This window comes from Cavia porcellus, unplaced genomic scaffold (assembly GCF_034190915.1).
Source record: "Cavia porcellus strain 051 isolate PalLab524CR breed Dunkin Hartley unplaced genomic scaffold, mCavPor4.1 scaffold_49, whole genome shotgun sequence".
In the NCBI taxonomy this organism is placed as follows: Eukaryota; Metazoa; Chordata; class Mammalia; order Rodentia; family Caviidae; genus Cavia; species Cavia porcellus.
The window spans coordinates 1,029,366-1,050,160 of record NW_026947532.1 but is presented as its reverse complement, the minus strand read 5'-3'; the positions used below and the strand labels follow the sequence as shown (position 1 = coordinate 1,050,160).

Genomic DNA, 20,795 nt, shown 5'->3' with positions numbered 1-20,795 from the left:
GCAGAGGCGGCCATCCAGGGCCTGCACCACCACAGTCAAGTGCACAGTTTCCGTCCGCTGGGTGCTACCGCCACTTCAGTCCTGGGCCACCTGCCTACCACCCAGGTCTGAGTGTCCGCTGAGTGTTCCCATATGCCAGGGCCCTTGAGGGGCTGTGTCCCACTTCCCTGCCCCACAGCTGCTGGCTTTCAAGCTGGTCCTGCTCATTATGGGTGACAACCTGGCAGCCCACCAGGCTCCAAAGGGCCACCCTGCCAAACCCACCTGACATTCAGGGACACAGCCCTTCCTCCCGGCCAAGCTTGCAAGACAGTCCTAGCTTGGCCATCTGCCATGGGCTGACTTGAGTCCCTTCCCCAAAAGCTCACATTGGAGCCCAGACACCCAGAAGGAATTCGGTGTGTGTCTGGAGACAGGGCTTTCGAGAGCTCGCCTGGTGGCTGCTTACCAGTGCAAGTGCCTCCTCAGGAGGTGAGCAGGACACAGGTGTGCAGAAATGGGAGGGACCCAGCAGACATACGGAGTCCTCAAGCCTGATTGAGGCCCGGGTGGAGCCAACCTGTCTCCCTCCATCTGCCCTCCAGGCCGCACACCAAGCCAAGGCCCAGGTCCCTCCCTGTCCTGAATGTGTCCCTAGGGACACAGCCAGTGGCACCAGCCAGCTGCCCAGGCACATGCCCTTGTCCCCGCGCACTGTTCCTTCCCTCTTGGGGTGTGGGGGCTCCCTGTGGTCTAGCAGGTGCAGTTTTCGATCCTGAAGCATGACTTCCCATGCCATCCCAGGCCAGGGCATCCTGCCCCTCGAGGGAAGAGGACTTCCTCGGCACTGAGGGACAGATCAGAGCAGCCCTGGAAAGTGGAAACACAACCGAAGCATTTAATAGTTTATAGTTTAATATTACGGTAGCGGGCTGGGGATTTAGCTCAGCGGCATAAGGACCTGCCTTGCAAGCAGGCAGTCGTGAGTTCGATCCCTGGTACCGATAAAAAGGAAAAAGAAAAAAAAAAAAATTACCGTAGCCACATTCAGAAGAAAAGAAGGGGGCTCTCTCAGTGGTCAGCCTTTGCTTGGCTTCTGTGAAGCCCAGGGTTCCATCCCTGGCACCACCAGCCTCTAAAAAAGTGAAAAGAGTGAAGTTTATTTTAATAAGATCTTAATTCATCTAATCAATCTGTAATATCATTTCAACAAATAATTGCTGGCATGGTGGTGCATGCCTACAATCCTAACACTCAGGAGACTGAGGCAGGAAGGTTACCAGGAATTCAAGGCCAGACTGCTCTACATAGTGAGCTCAAAGCCAGCCTGAAATGGGCAGAGAGACCTTGTCTCCCCAAAATAGTCAATATAAATAGCCCACAGGAAAGGTCACCTTTGTAAAGGCACAAAGAGGGGAGGAGAGAGTCCCAGTGTCTACGAACCAAACTTCAGGCCAGGCCACCTGTGGGGCATCTCTCACCCAGGAAGCCTGGCCTCCAAAGGACATAGAGGTTTGGGGGAGCTGAGCAAATGAGCTGGAGTCCACTGTGGCCCCTCCTCCCATCCCAGGCCAGTGGCCACCTAGATCACCTCACAGCACATGCAAGGGACAGGTAGGAGATGTATCCTCAAGGTGCCCTGCTGGGGACGGCACTGCTGCATCAGGGACCGGAGGGGTTTCCATGGAGGTGTTTCTGTCGGGCGTGTGGTGAGGCCCTGGACAGGTTGACACATCAGGCACTGTGCCCCTGGGCCTGAGAATCCTCCACGTGGGATCTTAGGCCTGACACATATGTGATGTGCGTGGAGGGGCTGCATGTGTGCAGGACCCCAGAGACTCCCGGAACCCTTTTTGATTTTTTGAGACCAAGTCTTGCTCCAATGTATCATCTTCCCACCTCTGCCTCCTGGAGTGCTGGGATTTCAGGCACATATTACCATGTCCAGCTCAAAGCACGTCATTTGGGCTCTACTTGGATACAGGCCATGCGCAAGCCTGGCTGTAGGCCCTCTGCAGATGTGATCACTGCCCCCTGGGGGCAGGTGGAGGAGAGCAGCCCAGAGCAGTTCCTTCCTCTGCAGGAGCTTTGTGTCCCATCTCACAAGGGCAAAATAAAGTGCCTGGGGTGGAGTCTTGCATTCTCCCACGACCCTAACCTCACAGCCTGTGCCTAGGTCCACGGTGTATGGCGCACCAGCAGTAAACGCACATCTATCTTACCCGCACTGTTGCACTATTTCCACAGTTCTGTGTGTCTTACACCACACCAGCATTCTCATGACCCTCCTCGCAGGCTCTGTGTAAATACACAAATCACTAACAGCCTTTGTCACTGTGTGGCAAGGGAAAAAGCCACTGGATGTGTGTGACCTGACACACACATCAGTTAATTTTTCCCACCCCCATCTGCTTGTTTGGAAAAGGAGAGACCTGGACCCTCCCCACACTCTGGATGGGGTGGTCACCATGCCTGGTGGTGCTGTGTGCTGGGACGGAGTGGACTAGGTCCTAGGTCCCCAGAGCAACACTGTGAGAAACATGATGACCACGCTGTGTCCCTGCATGCACTTGGGCTCCCAGAGCACTGATGGGGGACCTGCTCTCTTCCTTCAGCAGGTCCCACTGCCCAGGGAGCCTGGGGAAATGAAGACTGAGAAGTGGATTCCAGTGGGGCACTGCAGCGGGGCTGGGTCCACAGGAGCCGAGGAGCCCAGACGCCCACAGCCAGGGATCTTTGGGATACTCTGCACCTCACTGCATACTCAGAGATGGCTCTCTGGCTCCCTCTGATGACCACATCCCACCAGGGCCCTTTTAGCCCATGCCTGTCCTCCCCAGATGCAGGGGCTTGTACCACCCTGAGGTTCAAAGAGGTGGGTAACTTGTCCACAGGTCCCCAAATCCCAGTGAGGCTAGAAGGGCTGGTAGAAATGTGTGACCCAGCCCGGGCCCCTTGGATGGGGTAGTGGACACTCAGGGAGGAGAGGACTTGGCAGCACCTGTGGCAGGAATGCAGCTGACAGAAGCTCAGTGCAGGTGACCTCAGACCCTGGAGCACCCTCCTGCCCCACACTCCCACAGAGCCCAGCCTACTGTCCCTGCTGCAGCCGGCGTCTCAGCCCCTGCCTGGCCTCTCCCTGCCATGGTGCATGGCTGGTTGGCTGGCGTATGATGGATGGACGCTTGTCCCAGGGGCCACAGGAGAGCCAGGTCCCTGTCCAGGGGGTACATGAGGGTCAACAGCCTTCCTGAGGCTGCCTCTGGAGTTCGGAGCTCTCCCTAAAACCTCCACAGATGGAGCTGTTCCCAGCCGAAGAGCTCCAGGAAATTCCCTTGTTCGATGTCCCTACAACTCGCAGCAGGCCTGCTATGCAGGTAGGTGGGCACTAAGGGTGTTCTGCCCACATCTGCTGCGAGTGGGCACTGGCCAGGGCCTGTCTGCAGAAGGCACTCTTTGGCACATTAAGTCTTGGGATGGGCTGGACAGAACACCCAGATGTGCAATCTTTTTTTTTTTTTTTGAGACAGGTCTTACTACACAGCCCAAGCTGGTTTTGCGCTCCCAATGTAGCTGATGCTAGCAACTCTCCTGCCTCCGCCTCCCGAGTGCTCACACATGTGGGCCTTCCGTTGCTGTTAGTGGGAGCAGAGCCCATGGGGTGGCTGTATGCCTGTGGCCGTGCCATGACTGTCGGTGGCAAGCAGGTAAGAAAGGGCATCAGGACCTGGGGCTCCCTCCTTGCTGCCCCCCATTCCCATTCCCTCTCTATTCCTGCCATATGCTCGACCCTCTGGGAGGCTCACAGATGGGGGCCACACACTGCTAGGCCTATGAGCAGGCACAGGCCTCTGCCTCCTGCCACTCCCTCCTTGGCCCTTTGCCTCTTCCTCCATGCAGCCCCCCAATGATTCTCCTCACTCTGCAGACTTCCTTGCTTGCGCTTTGGGCCTGGACCACTCAGCCAGCCCCCTCACCTCGAGGCTGCCCCACCTCTCCCCCTCACCTCCAGAGCTGCAGTGTCCATGGTGAGGGTCTAGACTGGGCCAAGGGCAAGCGCCAGGCATAGGGAGCCCAGCCTCACACAGCCCCTCCCACTGCCCAGAGTGCTAGACACACTGCCAGGAAGGGTGTGGGCAGAGGCTCCTGGCTGGGACTGGTGCACGCTCCAGGGAGCCTTGGAGGACTGCCCTGGCCTGAGGCTTGGGAGAGCCCACTCCATGTGGCAGCCTCCACCCAGAACCCAGAACCCAGCAGGGAACAAGCTGAGAGGGGTTGCTGCATGTGGGACCCTAATTCTCACCCTATTTCCTTATATTTCCTAGTAGCTACATTAAAAAAAAAAACAGGTGAAAGATATTTTCTTGAGACAGGGTCTTGCTGAACAGTTCAGGCTGACCTCGAACTTGCTGTGATCTTCCTGCCTCAGCCTCCTGAGTGCTGAGGTTACAGTGTATGCCACCACATCCCATCCAATCATAGTGTTTATTTAAATCAAAAGATTTTACATGCAGTTACAAACAACCACTGAGACATGGTGCATGGGTCCCAGCTTGGTGTGGACCAGTCCCATTCCAAGCCCAGTGACCACCATCCTGGACAGTGCTGAAAACACACAGTGTCCCAGTACCAGGATGACAGACAGGACAGTCCACCTCCTGCCACAGACTGGATGGGCCTGAGCCAGGCCTGTGGACTCTGTCCAGGCGCTGACTCTGACCGCCTAGGGGCTACAGGGAGCTGGAAATGCCTGCCTCCAGCCTGCAAGCTCAGGATTGGCAGAGGGGTTGGGAAGAGGATAGGCAGGGGCAGTGATGGCCATAGGGGCAGTCACCTCCTATTCACAGGCCCCTGGTGTCCTGCGACCAGTCACTCCACACCCTGTTTGCCCTAACAGTCCCAGCTCAGGTCCACTGGCCCATTTCAGGGCCCAGACAGCCTAGTGTGCCCTTTGCTTCCTCTTACGAAATGAGCCATGGGCTGGGGATTTAGTGCAGTGGCACAAGTGCCACAGGCACCAGCAAGTGTGAGGTTGTGAGTTGGCTCCCTGGTACCAGAAAATTTAAAAAAAAAAAGAGATGAGCCTGATGCTAAGGGGACTAAGGAAGTCAAGGAAGGGCACGCAACATCCAGGCGGCAAGGTGGACCTTAAAGAGAGGGGCTGTGACTCCAGGGCCCAGGCTCCGTGCCCCAGCGGCCTGACCAAACTCAACAGGATGCTGGGCTGTAGATGCCAGGCTTTCCCCTGGAGGAGTGGGAAGGGAGGGAAGACAGAGCAGCCCCCAGGATCGGGATCAGGCAGAAGTGGAACCAGGTACCTTTCTAATATGTCTTCCCTGAAGGTCCGGGGCAGGGGCTGAAACCTGACATTCACCCCAGAGCAGGCCAGACTCCCTCTCCAGCATACGTGCACCAGGCAGGGCAGGGCCCCAGTCTTGTTGGGACCCAAGGCCCAGGTGTGGGTGCCACTGCAGGGCTCTTCTGAGGGTCACTGGAAAAAGAAGAGCAGTGAGCCCTGATGCTTTCCCTCTGTGTCCCCTTCTTTTGACCCAGGGAACAATGACAGCTACGCAGGAGGCTCTGGTGGGACCAAGACTGAAGAGCACCTTGACCACAGGAGGACGTGGTCCTGGCAGTGGGCAGTGCATGGCTGCCTATCATAAGAGGCCAGGGGCCAAGCCTGTCACGTGCTCTCTGAGTCTGTGTTCAAACACATCGGGACCTGCCTCCTGCAAGGCAAATGTTAGCTTAGCAGCAAGGCCCAGGTGCCACGTCAGAGGGCTCTGCCTGCGTGGCTGCTCCCTTGTCAGTGTCACTGCGACAAGCAGCAAGACCACGCATCCTCCTCTCCTTGCCTCCAGGTACACCGGGGACCAGGGGGCGTCCCGATGTGCCACCTCGGCACCCCCGGAAGGAGCTGGGGACTACTCTGCCTTGGCCACCCGAGCAGGTATGCAGATGACAGCATCCCTGTCTTCCAGAGGCTCTTACCGAGGCCAGAGTTGGATGCAAGGGTGGCGATGTGAGGGAGGGGCGGCGGCGGTGACCTCGTGGTATCACCGCTGTCCAGTAGGGCACGCTTGAACGCCCGACTGCAGGGAACTGCGGTATGTGGCTACCGGCTGCAGCCTGGGCCAGCTGTGAGGACCCGATGCTGGGGGCTAGGCTGGGCGCGGCCAGATTCCAGGCTCTAGCTGCCATCGCCGCACGCGGTAACCAGGCAACCAGGCACGTCGTGCGGGCACGACGTGCGCGTGCGCAATCCAATTGGTCGCCCGAACGGCAGCATCGGCACATGCGCAGCCGCGCCGCCGGCCGCCAGCCAGGTCTAAACCGAGACTGGGAAAGGACTCGCTGGCTCTAAGGCCCGCTCGCGGAGCGGCCGTTCTCGGGGGGTGGAGCTGCTCACTTTGATTCTTCAAAGCCTACTCCTTCTTGGGGTCATGACTGAAGATTCCTGTCCCTTTTGACAGCCAAAAACGAGAGAAGAGTGGGAGACAACGTAACCAGGGCGACGTCCCTGGGCACCCTGCGGGGCAGGTGGGAGAGGGGTGGGACCGAGGGAGGGCGAGGTTGGGGCGGGGCCAAGGACGTGACGAAGAAGTGAAAGAGTGGACCAGGATGGGGGCGGGACGGGGGCGTGGTTAGGGAAATAGAACCGTGAAGGACACACAGGGGGCGGGACAAAGGGGGCAGAACAAAGAGACGAGGCGGTAAAAGACTGGATGACGGGGCGCGCTGAGGGGCGGGGCGTGTGACGTCTCCGCCGGACACGTCGGCGGAGACGCTACCGGAGCCGGATATGCCAAGATGGCTGCGGGGGTTTCCGTGTCTGCGCTAGGCGTCGCTGCTGGGTGGGCTGCGGCCCGCGGCGCCTGAGAGGCCGGCCACGGTCGCGCGGGTGAGGGGCGAGCGGGGTCGGAGGCCGGCAGGCGGAGCCAGGCGGTGGAGGACCGGGCCCAGGGCCAGCCCCTAGCGGGCGGCGCGTCTCTCGGGACGCTGCCGGAGCGGGCCACGGCGCTGGCTGTCGCGTCGCCGAGCGTGTACCGCGCGCGGGTCGGGGCGCGGCCGGGCCGTGTCGGTGGCCTGTCCTCGCGTGACACGGAGGGGCTGTGGTCGTCGCCACGGGCTACCGGGCACCCAAAGATGTTCGGGCCCGGCCGTCTCTTTGAACCTCCGCTCAAACGAAGGGATGCCTGGGAAGTTTCTGGCGGTTGAGCGTGTTTTTTGTGTGTCAGAGGTTTTGAAGGTGTTTGGTGTTCGTTGAACAGAAGACTCTACAGCGATATGGATTCACTGACGTTTGCACCAAGGAGCGGCAATATAGTTATTTGTCATCTCTTGGCAGTGGCCAGGATGTCGCAAGGGAGGTCGAGGACGGTGCGCTCTTCACCAGTTACAGGTGTTAAAGCGGAGCTTCCAGACACACTGAGCCACTTGGAATGAGTTTTTGTTGTTTGGCTCAGAAACATCTCTAAGTAGTTGGTAGATTGGAGGTGGATTGCTTATTATTTCCTCTCAAATCTGTAGGATGCTGGTGTTAGCCAGAGACCTATTTTCAATGTAGTAAGAAGCAGGGCCAGGGATTTAGCTCAGTGATGTAAGTGCCTACCTGTCAAGCGGGAGGTTGTGAGTTCGATCCCTGGTACACAAAACAAAACAAAACAAAATGTAGTAAGAAGCGGCAGAACCACAGGCAGTAGTTTATGCGTGGTACTTTTTGAAGTTTCAGCGTAATACAGCCTGCCTGCAGGCTGTTTTGTCCCTAACCTCTTTCGTAAGGTTTCTGTGCTGGTGATATTTTGCAAAGAAAGGAGGCAAAGTAGTAATGTGTTCTTCCTGTGACCCTGTTACCCCTTATAGCAGTGAATCTTGGTATTGTCTTGGCAGTTTGCGCTGAGGATTGGATACATGTAGTATGATTCCGTTCTGCTTCTGTAAACATTCTTTGTGTCAGAGTGTCCTCTTTGGTCTGTCACTTTTAGCAGTGTTTAGGCTCTTCTGCCTTTTTCACAACATCTGAATGTCTGTGGTTCCAGTTCTAGCTGGGAAGATCGTGCCTATGTCATATGTCCCGAGTCTGATAGGGGTCACTTTCGGTCACTGTGTAGGAGATTGTAATCAGAGCCCTGCTGATTCTTGGTACTCCTTTGGGTTTGCACACCTAGAGCTGGAGACTAGTGGCAGGGAGACGAAAGTGCAGGAGTGGTGGGGGAGTAGGTGTGTCCTATAGTCAGAGACTCATGCTGCGGGTGGCTTGAGTAAGTACTGTAGATACAAGGCAGGTGAGCTGAAGAGCTGGGTTTGTGAATAACGCATCTTTAAGATGATCACCTGGCCTCTGAAACAGTTGCCTACTGGATGTTAGAGGACTTGCTAGGCAGTAAATTTACTGTAGTCCTGAGTTTTAATGATCTGCAATCCTCTGTTTTTCTGTTGGCAAGCAGAGAGGAAGATGAAGAGTAATGCTCAAGTCATGACATTGTTTGAGGTAAAACTGGCCTTACTGCTGTAGACCTGTTAGTTGGTTTGGGGATTGGGAGGCTTCTCTGTAGGTGGTAATGTTTCCTTACAAAACAGCCTTTAGTCCAGTAGTGTTGAGAAAATCTTAAATTTCTGCAAGGAACTCATTTAAGTGTAAGATTTCCTGTTAATTTGCCACCTTAAGTGCCAGCTTGTAAGATTAAACCCAGCAGTGACCTTAGGAAAAAGGCATTGTGTTCTCTCATTTTATGGATGGAGTTTGTGTGTGTCTCCATCAAGTGCATCCCAGGAGAGAAGTGGCTTCCCTGGGCCGCTCAGGTGGACTGTCAGTCTCACTGTCACAGTAACTCCTGAGGAACCAGTTCTCTAGGTCTGTGCTCTGCATCTCATTTTATTTTAAATAAGTAAGTAAGTAAGTAAGTTGCATGGGGTGGTTGAAAGTGGTGTGTTGAAGGATGAGCTGGGAAGCCCATTACTCTTTATAGCCCGGGTTCTACAAGGAGGCAGAAGTCTTGAGTCCTGCCTTTAGTGGGAGGATTTGCTGTGTGCATGGTAGCTGCACTGCTGGGTAGATAAATGCAGAGGGCCAAGGGGAGGAGACCGGGCTTCTACCTCTGGGTCCCTGGAAAGTGAAGTTGAAAGTGTCATCTCAAGATGACAGCTCAGAACCAAGTGAGTGCTCTGGTATTGATCCGAGCAGGATGTATTGAACTGGAGTGGATTTTCAGCAAGCTTGCAGTTGGAAAGGAGCCCCTGTTGACCATATGGGCAGCGTTAAGTGAATTATTTTTATTTTAAAAAAATTCCTTTGAGCTACTGGGGGTCGAACTCAAGGGCACTATACTGCTGAGCAACAACCCCGACCCTTTTTATTGTATTTTTGTTATCAAGGATCGTACTCACAACCTCACGCTTACCAGACAAGTGCTTGAGCCACTTAGTTAAATCTCTAGATCCCCCTTTTTAGTTTGACATTAAGTTCACCTGGCTTTTTGAACTTGTGATCTTCCTGCCTCAGCTCCCTTAAGGAGCTGGGCTCGTAAGGCTTTGCCTCAACACACCTGGCCAATATCAGTGAGTTAAAGGATTGGTAGGATTAGTTTTCAGGAAGGAATTAGAAACTTATTTCTAAGTGGTTTTATTTATAAAACAAACATTAGTGTTTTCATTGTATCAGAAAGACTGGGGAGTAATTGATGTGTGGATTAAACTCCAGAGGCCTCCAAGATTTCTCCCTTTGGTTTAATTTTCTCTTGAATTAGCTAAACAGATCTGAGAGCTGAACTGATACAAAGATAAAGACTTTAAAGGTGTAGAACTTGAATGTTTGCCTTGGAGAAGGATAGGTTAGCTAGTCAGGGTCGCATTTATTGTGTTTTGTTAAAAGCCAAACAATGGAAGATGCTGTGGTGTGGCTGTTGTGTGGTGAGGATTATGCCCCTTTATTTTCCAAAGAGATCTGAAGTCTTCCTCTTGGAAATTTGACAGTTCATTGAGCCCCTGTGAATCTGCTGTACACATCCTTGAGATTTCTTTCCAGGCTGAGTTACAATGTCAGGGGTCACAGGCAATCTTGTTGGGGACTTCATGCCCACTAGGGAAGTGCTCGACTTCTGAGCTTAATCCCTATTTTTTCTCTTTTTTTCAGTTTCTTGATTGCGATCTGTAGTTTATGGGTTCATTTTCATTTCTTTTTCTTTTCCAGCTCACCTTGAGGAATAGCTTTGCCTGCCACTTCTGTTAAGCAGCCCCTCCTGTGGAAGAGGCCCATTATGCAGCCACCGTCCCAGGGGGTTGTACCTGGTGTGGCTGGCCCCCCTCCTGCTGGGACTCCTCGGAGCATGTTCTGGGGTAGCAGCGGCTACAGGAAGCTGGCCAGTAGCAGTGCCCCAGTGGCTCCTCCTTGCTCCCTGCAACCAGTCACAGATCCCTTTGCTTTTAGCAGACAGATGCGCCAAAACAACCCCCTGGATGCTTTGTCCAGGAGCAGCCTGCCTGCCAGCAATGATCCAGCCCTGCCAGTGTTCTCTCAGTGGCCTGGCTTGCCTGTGCCTCAGGTCAGTGCAAGGGAGAGCACCCAAGGACCCCCGGAGCCTCTGGCAGGACCTCTGTCACAGCCCAACGCAGATCAGTTTTCTGGCGCATCTGTCCCTCCTACACTGCCAGGGCACGAGATGGGCCAGAGCGCTGAAGTCAGTTCTAGCTCAGGACCTGAAGTTCTGACTGCTCCGCTGCATCCAGCCCACTACATTCCAGGAGATGGTGCTGACCAGTCCTCTGGGGGCCAAAGGCATGGGAGTGGGCCTGACCAGGCCCTGAGCAGACACGCTCTGAGGGACAGTGTAGTGGCTCCGGCAGCAGTGGCTGCAGCAGCATCCTCGTTCTTCTCCCAGCCTCGGCCACGGATGCCGGCACAGTGGGGCCCAGCGCAGGGCAGCCTGCAGCCCTCCCAGCAGGGTCACTCACCCAGCCCAGAAGGACCTGTTCAGAGTGTGGGGCCTCAGGCCACCAGCACTCACCACTTTCCTGCCTCGTCAAGCCTGCACCACAGCCCTGGCTATGAGCTCCATGCCCAGCTAGTGTCTCCTCCGGCCCCTTTGGCCAGTGGTAGAGGAAGTGAGGTGGCCCCCTTGCAAAGTGGAAACCACTCAGTAGGTGACTTTCACCATGAAAATTCATTCGGGCACAATCCCAGGATCGGGAATATGTGGGAAAGCCAGGAATTCATGCAGAATCCAGGAGTGAAAGAGCATTTCCAGGACCCTGCCCCTGGGAATTCCCTTACTCAGGGAAATAGTCCTGAAAACCAAGTCCACTACCCCTCAGGGGCTGGGAGTAACCAAGCCCCCACAGAAACAGCCTCAGGGGCACTCTCCATGTTTTTCCAAGGAGAAGAGACCGAAAATGAGGAGAACCTCTCGTCTGAAAAGGCAGAGTCAGCTGGCTGCCTGGACTTAGATGGTTTCTCCCCCAGCCCTGGACCGGGCCATTCGCTTCGCCCTGTACATGGTGCTGGCATCGTCCACCAGGCCTTTCCTCCAGGTTCCCACAGTGAGACCACGCAGCAGAAAGGAGGCACACAGCCTTATTTCTCTCAGTCTGCAGGCTTCCAGAGTGATAACCAGACCACTAACAGTGCTGCTGGTGACGCTTGGGGTGACACAGCAGGGCTTTGTGATGCTGGTGGCTCACAGTATGAGAATGTCGAAAATTTAGAGTTCATCCAGAATCAAGAAGTTCTGCCAGCTGAACCCCTAATTTTGGATGCTCCCTCCCCAAATGATCAATTCCGATATGGACTCCTGCCTGGGCCACCTGTCTCCAGGCATGGTACCATAGGCGTCACCCGAGGTGGGGCACTGAATCTCGAGGCCCCGGACACACCCGTGCACCCAGTTCGATCTGACAGCATGTCATCCAGCTACAGCGGCCAGAGCCACAGGAGCCTTTCTGGGTCAGCCAGGTCCCAGGAGCCGGTGGGCACCTTCATCCAGCAGGAAGTGGGAAAGCCTGAAGAAGACGCGACAGGCAGTTTTTTTAAGCAAATTTATTCTTCCCCTGTGGGAGGCGATTCAGAGGAGATCAGTGGGAGCCAGAATTACTATAGCACCTTGTCCCAGCCCTCCACCCCGAGCCCCCCGAAACCTACAGGGACATTCCAGGCAAGTGCAAATAGTTCTTTTGAGCCAGTAAAATCGCACTCTGTTGAGGTGAAGCCGGTTGAGGTGGATCAAGCCAACATGGTGGGTGAAGTGAGGGGCACCCATGAGCAGGCCAAGAAGTGCAGACCTGTGGCCGTACCACCCAACGCCTCCCCAGGCAACTTGGAGCAGCCACCAGACAACATGGAGACACTGTTTGCACCCCAGGCCTGCTCCCCACCTCTTCCTCCCACTGTGGAAGCTATACACACAGCAGCACCTCCCTTGGATACGGTGCGCTCAACTCCAGAGAAGAGACCCTTTGCCAGGGCTCAGGGGTCTGTGAAGTGTGAGAGCCCCGCAACGACCCTCTGGGCGCAAAACGAGCTGCCAGACTTTGGTGGCAACGTGCTCCTCGCCCCCGCTGCTCCTGCACTTTATGTACCTGCAAAGCCTCAGCCATTGGCAGTTGTTCAGCCTCCAAAAGAGGGGTTGCCTGGGCAGCCATCTCGCAAGCCTGCCCCTGCCCACCCCTTGCAAAGCCAAGCTCTGCCGAGCACTTCTGAGAACCTTGAGAACCCTCCCAAGGTGGGTGGCAGTGAAGCCCTTCAGTCCCAGGCAAGTTCCAGTTATGCAAGTTTGCTGTCCTCACCACCCACTGAAGCTTTGCAAAATCAGCCAGTCTTGATTGCCCAGCCTGACCAGAGCTATAATTTGGCTCAGCCCCTTAATTTTTCTGTGTCTTTGCTGAATCTTGCGGAGAAGAATCAGTGCTGGGGAGATGCTCTGGTGGGGGACAGATCCACAGCGAGCAGCCAGGCTCTCAGCGCAGATTCTGGTGACCATGCTGCTTTGTCTGGGGTTGTGCCCAGTGCTGCGGTTGGCTTGTCTTTGCCCAACAGTGTCAGCCAGAGTAGTGTCCCACAGGGGTCTAGCTCTTCTGAAATGGGTTCTAATCAGCCCGCTAATTTGCTTGTGCAGCCGCTGTCCCTCCCAGTCCCTAAGGGCTTGCTTCCAGAAAGGCAGAAGACTCATAATTCAGAAAAGCTTCCCGAGTTTGTTAGTAGCCCTGCTGGAGGCACTGGTGTGGTGTTAGTTCCCCCAGCAAGCAGTACCTCAGTGCCTAGTAGCACGAAGGCAAATTACTCCAGCAACCAGGAAGAAGCCTCTGGAGCCTTAGACTTTACGCTGAGTAGAACTTTGGAAAATCCTTCAAGACTGTACAGCCCATTCCATGTGGAGGGCCCGGCCGCCCAGCAGGCTGCCACCAGTCCTTCCAGACAGTCAGGGGTTGGGGTGCATGACCCAGGCCATTTCTACCAGCAGGTAAGGGAAGATGACCAGGACCATCGAGGCCTCGGAACCCAGGCAGAGGCGGCGCCCCCTCAGCCGCAGGCTTCTCCCCCACAGATGCCCCAAGCAGCTTCAGATGCAGAGAGTCCCCCCACACAAGGGCCGTCCCAGAACTTGGTCCAGCCACCAGCCAGTTCAGCCCTGGCCAATGCAGGCCAGAAGCCGCTGCCTCAGCCCCCTCAGTCTACTTCTGGTGCGTCGGCTGTGTCTGCAAACTCCAGCCAGGCAGCGGTGCGGCCCGAGCAGCCGTGGCTTCAGCCTCCACCGTTGAGTGCATTTGGCCCTCCGCCTCAGGACCTGGCATCCTACTACTATTACAGACCTCCATATGATGCCTACCCAGCCCAGTACCCAGTGCCGTACTCATCGGAACCTGGCTCAGCCTCCCTGTCCTACCAGGTAAAGTGAACACTGCTACTTAGCCATCTTCCCTTGCTTTTCCTGTCGGGATTCTCTCGTGCGTTCCCCAGTGGTGACCTGTTTGTCCAGACCCACACATTGCTGCCGGGAAAAGTCCTGCTCGGCCATGCGCCCCCTTAAGGGTGCCTACCAAGCATTAGCATGCTGGGTTGCTGGTATGTAGGCACCTTTTCTGTGTAGCCTGGAGTTTCCCATTAGGGGACAAAAAACCCTTTGCTTCCTGGAGCCCGGATGGATTGCTGCAGGGCACAGCATTGTGTAGTGCATTTTGGGCAGTAAGCTTAGCCCCTGGAAGCCTGTGTGTGGTGTCTGCCTGTGTGTGGTGTTTGCCAGTGTAGGAAGTAGGAGTAGCTAGAATCATTTTCGTTTCTCCTAAGGAAAGAATGAGGGAAAAGGTTAGATCTGGAGAGTTAATCCACACACCATAGTGAAGGGAGATGGGACGTCCTTACACTCCCTCAGGTGTGGGGTGGTAGCACCAGCAGGTGGAAAGCCCTGCCCTGTTGCAGGCTCCTGGCTGCTGTTTGAGTTAGGTTCTCTTTAACTCTGCAGCAGCTTGAAAAAGCATAGTCCAGGTGGACACACTTGATTGCTACTTGCTTCCCCTGCCCTCTGGCTCCAAGGTGGAAGGTGGTATCCCTGGAGCCACAGGCCTGGTATGTGTGGGCTGGCAGGTAGGCTCAGGCTGTGTGGGGAGGGCCAGTGATGCCAGGCTGCATGGGCTATGCCCGCAGCTCCCAGTGACATAGCCCTGGGGCTGCTCCTGCCTCTTGGCCCAGGCCATCCTCACACCCTTAGGTGTAAGCAGTTGCACATGCAGCTCCTGCAACCTGCTACCCTAGGTTTGGGAGAAGAGAGCAAGGACGTCATTGCAGTACTCGGGTGTTTAGCTCTGCTGCTGGAACCTCAGGGCAGTAGAATGGAGGTGCCAGGAAGCCCAAGCCTGGAACCACTTCCTGTCTTCTTCCTCTGTGGTCTCCAGTCATGGGGAGAACATACCCTTTGCTGTGACTTACGCAAGTCCAGAGCAAGTGGCTGCAGATGTAATGGGAGGAGTTGGTGCTGCACCTGCACTGCTGGCTTCTCTTCTGATCTCAGCATCCACCTTACCCTTCTTTAAAGGCGGGCTGGGGCCTGGTGGTTTTGGGATTGGCCCAGATAGATCCCTGCTTCCATTGCACACCTGAGGCAGGACACGTGTTCTACTACAGTCAGCAGAGACTTTAGGTGCCCTTTGGAGAGCTGGCTGGCCACACACTGGCCCCCAGGCCCTTCCAGGAGCCCTCTTCAGCAGGGCCAGGCCGGCAGCATAGGGAGGCTCTGCTGCCTGCCTTTGACACTGACTTTGCCTTTAGGTTTGGGTTTTTCCTTTGCAGTCTTTGGGATTGAACCAAGGACATTTGCACTGAGCTATACCTCCAATACTTGGTTTTCAGAGATAGTCTTATTAAACTGCCTGGTCTGGGCTTCCACTTCCAGTCCTCCTGCCTTTTGAGAGTGCTGGGGTGACAGACATACACCACTACCCAAATCCCAGGTTTCTGTGTGTGTGTGAAGGAAGCCTGCTGTGTCCCAGTCCCTGCTGTGCGCAGTTGTATCTGTCGTGTGGCTGCTCAGGATGGGACCTAACGTGTTTGTCCTCCTCCTGCAGGATATCTATGCCCTCTATGATCACCGGTACAGGTCCTATGACAGCTCTGCGCCAGCGTATGCCGAGAACTACCGCTGTTCTGAGCCGGAGCGGCCCAGCTCTCGGGCGAGTCACTGCTCGGACCGACCCCCTGCCAGGTGAGCGCTGCACCAGCAGCTGCTTCCTTCTCCCCAGGCTGATGCTTTCACTCCTGGTGCTTGGGGGGGATGGTGAGCTAATGACTGGAAAACCCTGTACAGAATTCTCCAAGCCTCTTGCTGCCTGTGTGTAGCTTCCGTCTGGCAAGTGGAAGGTGGCGTTGTCACATTGGGCTGAGCACACTGCCTCCTGTGGTCCATGCTTAGCCAGTCACCACCAGGCCCTGCATGTACTCCCACTTTTTGTCCCTGTTACCAGGCATATTCCTGACCCAGGTAGGCTGCTGGGTGTCTAGGGCTCTCAGACCGAGACTTTGACCTGGTCTGGGAGGACGAATTACAGACAGGGCACAGACCCATGTCTGCCAGGCTGGCTCTTGTGCTTTGTTCCCAGTGCTGCCTGTTTGGCCACACAGCCTATGGGTGTGGGGCCCCTGTGTATTCTGTGCTGGCCAAGCTGGCCCCTATTTTGCAAGGGAAAGTTCGGAGAGCATCAGGGCGTGGTGTCCTCTGCTGAGGGAGCCCTTCCCCAAGTCGAAGTCTGCCGGTGCTGCTTTTGCTTTGTGTGTGCAGGCCTTGGCATTGGTGGGACTGGGTGAAGCAATGAGGCATGGGTTCTGTTTGCTGCCATGGTTTGTCATCTGAGCTGGGAGCAGTACCTCTTGGCAGCCACATCGGGTTCTAATGTGCAAAAGCATTTTAGACAAAAGGTCTTACCTGTGAGCCTTGGCCCATGTGTCTGTTCCTGGTACACCTGGCTTCAAAGGTTCAAGCCGAACACGTGTGTGGTTGGCACAGCCGGTGGCTCTCAGTTATGGAGCTTGGGTTTGTCTCTGTGCAAAGCCCCTGCTCACATGTGCAAAGCCCTGGGTTCATTACCGTCTCTGCCCCCAAAAGAAAAAGATGGCTATGTGAAACCACGGTACCCCACACCCACTGGGAAGCAGGGTTTGCGCTCACATGGTTTTCCGGTGAGAGCCTGAGGGGACCAGGCAAGAGCAGGAGGAGGAGGAGGTAGAGCCAGGCACTCATTTTCCCCTTGCACCTACAGATTCATGAGGGAGTTCGCTTTGTGAGGCTGGAAGTGGCTTTGTGGGGCCAGCAGGCCAGGTTCATCTCTATGACTTTGGGCTTTCTCTTCCTTAATCTGTCCCGGGCCTCAGAGGGTCCTCAGCCTGACTATCACAGCCTGGACAGAATCTCCGTTCTCCCCTTCCCGGCAAGCACACGTGGTGGGAGCATGGGGTCCCTGATGAGCTGGCCAGGCCCCTGGCAGCCCCACATCTTTCTGCACTGCTGTAGGGGGCTGCTGAGGCCGGCTGAGGACGTGGCCGTGTCCTTGGCTCTCTCTGTTAATGCGGCACAGATCAGTATGGCCTCCGGGGCAACTCCAGGGCCTTCGGCCAGGCCAGTGGTATGACCATGGCTGAGCAGTTGGGTGAGCAGGGTGTGGGTGGCCTTGCCTCTCAGGTGCTGTGCTGGCCAAGTAGCCAGACTCCCATCAAGTGACCTTTCCTGAAGGGGTGTAAGAAAAGTCACATTTTAAAAAGTCAGATAGTGTATAAAAACTGCTCTTAGGGAAACTAAAATCATGCTTTCGGGAATCTAGAGAGCACAGAATCTTTTGGACCTGACCCTTTTGCTAGACTCCCTTTTCTCGTGAGAGGCAGGGTTGTGGCTGGGGGAGGCATGTGGAGCTGGCACTGAGTCAGGCCTGGGTGGCCCTGGGCACAGTCCCCTGGGCCTGCTCTCACCCCAGGGCCAGCTGAGCATATACAGGGCTATTGCCATGGGGGTGTTAGAGTGAGTATAGCCTGGGTTCGTTCTCCTGCTGCTGAGCAAATCAGAAACTTCTTTGTGAGCCATGGCACCAGATGCCAGAGAGGTTGGCTTACTTCTGGTGCTGTCAGGTAGGGGTTTTGCTGAGCTGAATTCCATTAGCCTTGTGAGGGAAGTTTGTGACCACATCCTTGTCACCATTTTGGATTGTCTTTGGGAGGTGGCCCTGGGAGTTGAACCAGGGACACAGTACCACTGAGCTGCATACCCAACCCCTTTTTTATTTTTTTATTTTTTGAGACAGAGTCTCAGTGAGTGGCCAAGGCTGGCCTCAAACTTGCAATCCTCCTGCCTCAGCCTCCCTCATAGCTGGGGTGATGGGTGTGTACCACTGCACCTGTCCACATTTGGGTTTTCTGATTAGAGTTTTTCATGAGGTTTGAGTGCTTTGGTGAGTGCCTGCTGCCATGAGTGTAGTCTATGGTGTGTATTGTGAGTGTCTTCCACCCTTGAAGAAAGGGGTGGTGTGTGTTTAATAGCCCTGTGTGCTTTTCAGGCCGGGGTACCCCGATGGGCACTATGGTTCCAAGAGTGGATGGAGCAGCCAGAGCGATTACTACGCGAGCTATTACTCCGGCCAGTACGACTATGGAGGTGCGTTACAGTCCACCACCAGCGCCCCTGGCTCTTCGCTCTGCCATTCTCCTCCATGAGCCAGAGTGGTGAGAAGGGCCGCCAGCCACTGCTGTCTGTGACATGCAGCGCTCTGCCATTCTCCTCCATGAACCAGAGTGGTGAGAAGGGCCGCCAGCCACTGCTGTCTGAGACACGCAGCCTTTCCACTCTGTCACAGTGGTAGCTGCACTGTGATCCATGCTCCAGGCGGTTCAGCTGTGACCTGGTGAAAAACCCCTTTCTGGTCACACTGGCTGTGCTGGCCTGTCACTGCGAGAGGGCGGGATGTCCTGCACATGGGCTGCAGACATTGGTGTCTTGGAGTAGCCAGGAGTCCCCTTGTGACCCTGCTGGCCATCCCTGGGCAGTGTCCCCACCTGGCCCTTCTGCTTCCCAGGACTGCTCTTTCCTCCTGAATGCTGACACCTGCTTTAAGTAGAGCCCTGCACACACTTCCCACAGGGTTCATCCAGCTCGTTCGTGGCAGTCATGCTGCTTTTCACACTTCCAGTTTAGCTGGCTGTAGTAGTGCATGCCTGTAACCCTGGCACCTGGGAGGCTGAGGCAGGAGGGTCATGAGTTCAGGGCCAGTCTGGACTACATAGAAAGATCCTGGCTCAAAAAACAAAACAAAGGCAAAAATACTTAGGTTTCAATGTTAAAATAGTTTTTTAAAGTTTTTTGAGATATAGTAGTAAAATTTATAGTCAGGAAATTAGCTTCTTATGTGTGTGTGGTACTGAGGATAGAACCAAGGCCTTCGTGTTGAACGATATCCCCACCCCTTTTTGTGTTTGTTTGTTTGTTTGTCTTTTTCCTTTTTATCGGTACCGGGGTCACGATTGCCTGCTTGCAAGGCAGGTGCTTATGCCACTGAGCTAAATCCCCAGCCCCGCCCTTTTTGTTTTTAATCTTTAATTTTGAGACAGGATCTTGCTAAGCTGCTCAGGCTGGACTTGAATTTGTGATCTTCTTGCCTCCACCTCCCAGCATACTGGGATGACAGGCATGTGCCTCCACACCTGGCTGAGATTTAACAATTAAAAAGTGGTCCTTGGAGCTGGAGGTGTGTGGCTGTAATGGGGAATTTGTCCAGCATATGAAAGGCCCTCAGTTGATCCCTAGCACCACAGGAAAAAAACAGTAGCTATAAAAAACAAAACAAGACTTTATTTTTTTTGTCTTTTTCTTTTTTATTGGTAACGGGGATTGAACTCACGACTACACACTTGCAAGGCAGGCGCTTATGCTACTGAGCTAAATCCCCAGCCCTCAAAACAAGACTTTAAGCAGTTTTGTTTTCTTTCATTTTTGGCAGTGCCGGAGATTAAGCCCAGGGCTGCCTATTCTAGGCACCACTAGCCACCGATCCACCTCCCCAGCTCTTTGTTAACCTTTTTTTTTTTTGGTTCCACAAATCGAACTCAGAACCTCACTCTTGCAGGCAGGTGTGGTGCCACTGAGTTAACGTCCCTGGCCCTTCGTTTTTTCAGACACGGTCTTGCTGTGCAATTTAGGCCGCCCTTGGATGCACTGTGTAGCCCAGGCTAGCCTCGAACTTGCAGCTATCCTCCTGCCTTAACTTCTCAAATGCTGAAATTACAGGCCTGTGCCACCATGCCTGGCCTGTTAACTTGCATTTTGAGATGGGGACTTGCTGAGTTGCCCAGGTTGGGCTCAAACTTTGAATCTCCCTTCCTTGGCTTCACAAGTGGCAAAGATTACCGGTATGGGTCACTATACCTGGCTAGTGTTTTTTGTTTTTAATCAAAAACATCTGTATTGAGAACAGCCTGGCAGCCTCTACAGTGTGTCACCGTGCAGCAGGACAGTGGCTGCCCCGTGTCAGGGCTCCCTCCTGCTCTCCCTGGAGTGGGGGCAAGGGTCCATCTGCACACTGGTGGGTTCCTTGCCTGAAGGTTCTGTGGAACTGGGTTTCTGGTGTGCACCAGCACCGAGCCCACACTCTTCTCTTGCAGACCCGGGCCGCTGGGACCGCTACTATGGCTCTCGGTTCCGTGACCCCCGCACCTGGGACCGGAGATACTGGTATGACGCTGATTATGACCCGCATAGGAAGGAGAGCTATGCCTACAGCGGCAGGTCAGTACCTGGGCACACCTGCTGCTCCCTGCTGGGGGTTCTCTGCAGCATCTGTCTGTGGGGGCCTCTCCCATCCTGTGACTCAGTGCTGGTTCACCGCAGGCCTGAGAAGGGCGACGACCACTGGAGGTACGACCCTCGCTTCACTGGGAGCTTTGATGAGGACACAGAACCGCACCGTGACCCCTACGGGGAGGAGGCAGACAGGCGCAGTGAGCACAGTGAGCATTCGGCCCAGAGTTTGCACAGCGCACACAGCCTGCACAGCCGGCGCAGCAGCCTCAGCTCCCACTCGCATCAGGTGCGCCCAGCCCCACACTGCGCCCAGCCCATCCGGCCCCGTGCCTGCGGCTCACGCTCCCCACTCCCTCTCTCTCTCTTCCAAGAGTCAGATCTACAGAAGCCATAATGCAGCCACCGGCTCCTTCCATGGGGACTTCACCTATGGTGCCTACAGCAGCAACTTCAGTGGCACTCATGGCTTTGCAGACTACGGTTACCCTGTGGACGCCTGGCCCTCTGCAGAGCAAGGTGCCGCCTGCCACCCACCTGGCCTCAGAACCAGGCAGTCTG

General features: G+C 55.1%; 1 protein-coding gene and 1 long non-coding RNA gene across 17 annotated transcripts in view; one reads left to right on the top strand and one right to left on the bottom strand.

Moving 5' to 3' along the window:
* Window positions 1-857: 857 nt before the first annotated feature.
* On the bottom strand, window positions 858-6,261 carry LOC106028341 (uncharacterized). Its single transcript, XR_001201941.3, has 3 exons — window positions 5,971-6,261; window positions 5,298-5,470; window positions 858-1,114 (listed from the first exon to the last, which is right to left on the bottom strand). It is a non-coding gene; the product is annotated as an uncharacterized LOC106028341 (long non-coding RNA).
* The window catches only part of Sec16a (SEC16 homolog A, endoplasmic reticulum export factor), a 31,723-nt gene continuing 16,730 nt past the window's right edge, over window positions 5,803-20,795 (top strand). For 11 of the 16 annotated variants that reach the window (XR_010045942.1, XR_010045941.1, XM_013155799.3 and 8 more), the window contains exons 1-7: window positions 6,721-6,880; window positions 10,169-13,856; window positions 15,529-15,665; window positions 18,001-18,098; window positions 20,099-20,222; window positions 20,325-20,523; window positions 20,609-20,753. Coding sequence is in view for 14 of the 16 variants with exons in the window: in XM_013155799.3 (XP_013011253.1) it covers window positions 10,236-13,856; window positions 15,529-15,665; window positions 18,001-18,098; window positions 20,099-20,222; window positions 20,325-20,523; window positions 20,609-20,753 (4,324 nt within the window). In the remaining 2 variants the exon portion in view is untranslated. Of the gene's footprint in view, window positions 5,930-6,328; window positions 6,520-6,720; window positions 6,881-8,426; window positions 8,471-8,742; window positions 8,868-10,168; window positions 13,857-15,528; window positions 15,666-18,000; window positions 18,099-20,098; window positions 20,223-20,324; window positions 20,524-20,608; window positions 20,754-20,795 lie in introns of those variants that run through there. The other 5 variants (XM_013155801.3, XM_005005110.4, XM_013155795.3 and 2 more) reach the window with 5 other exon arrangements.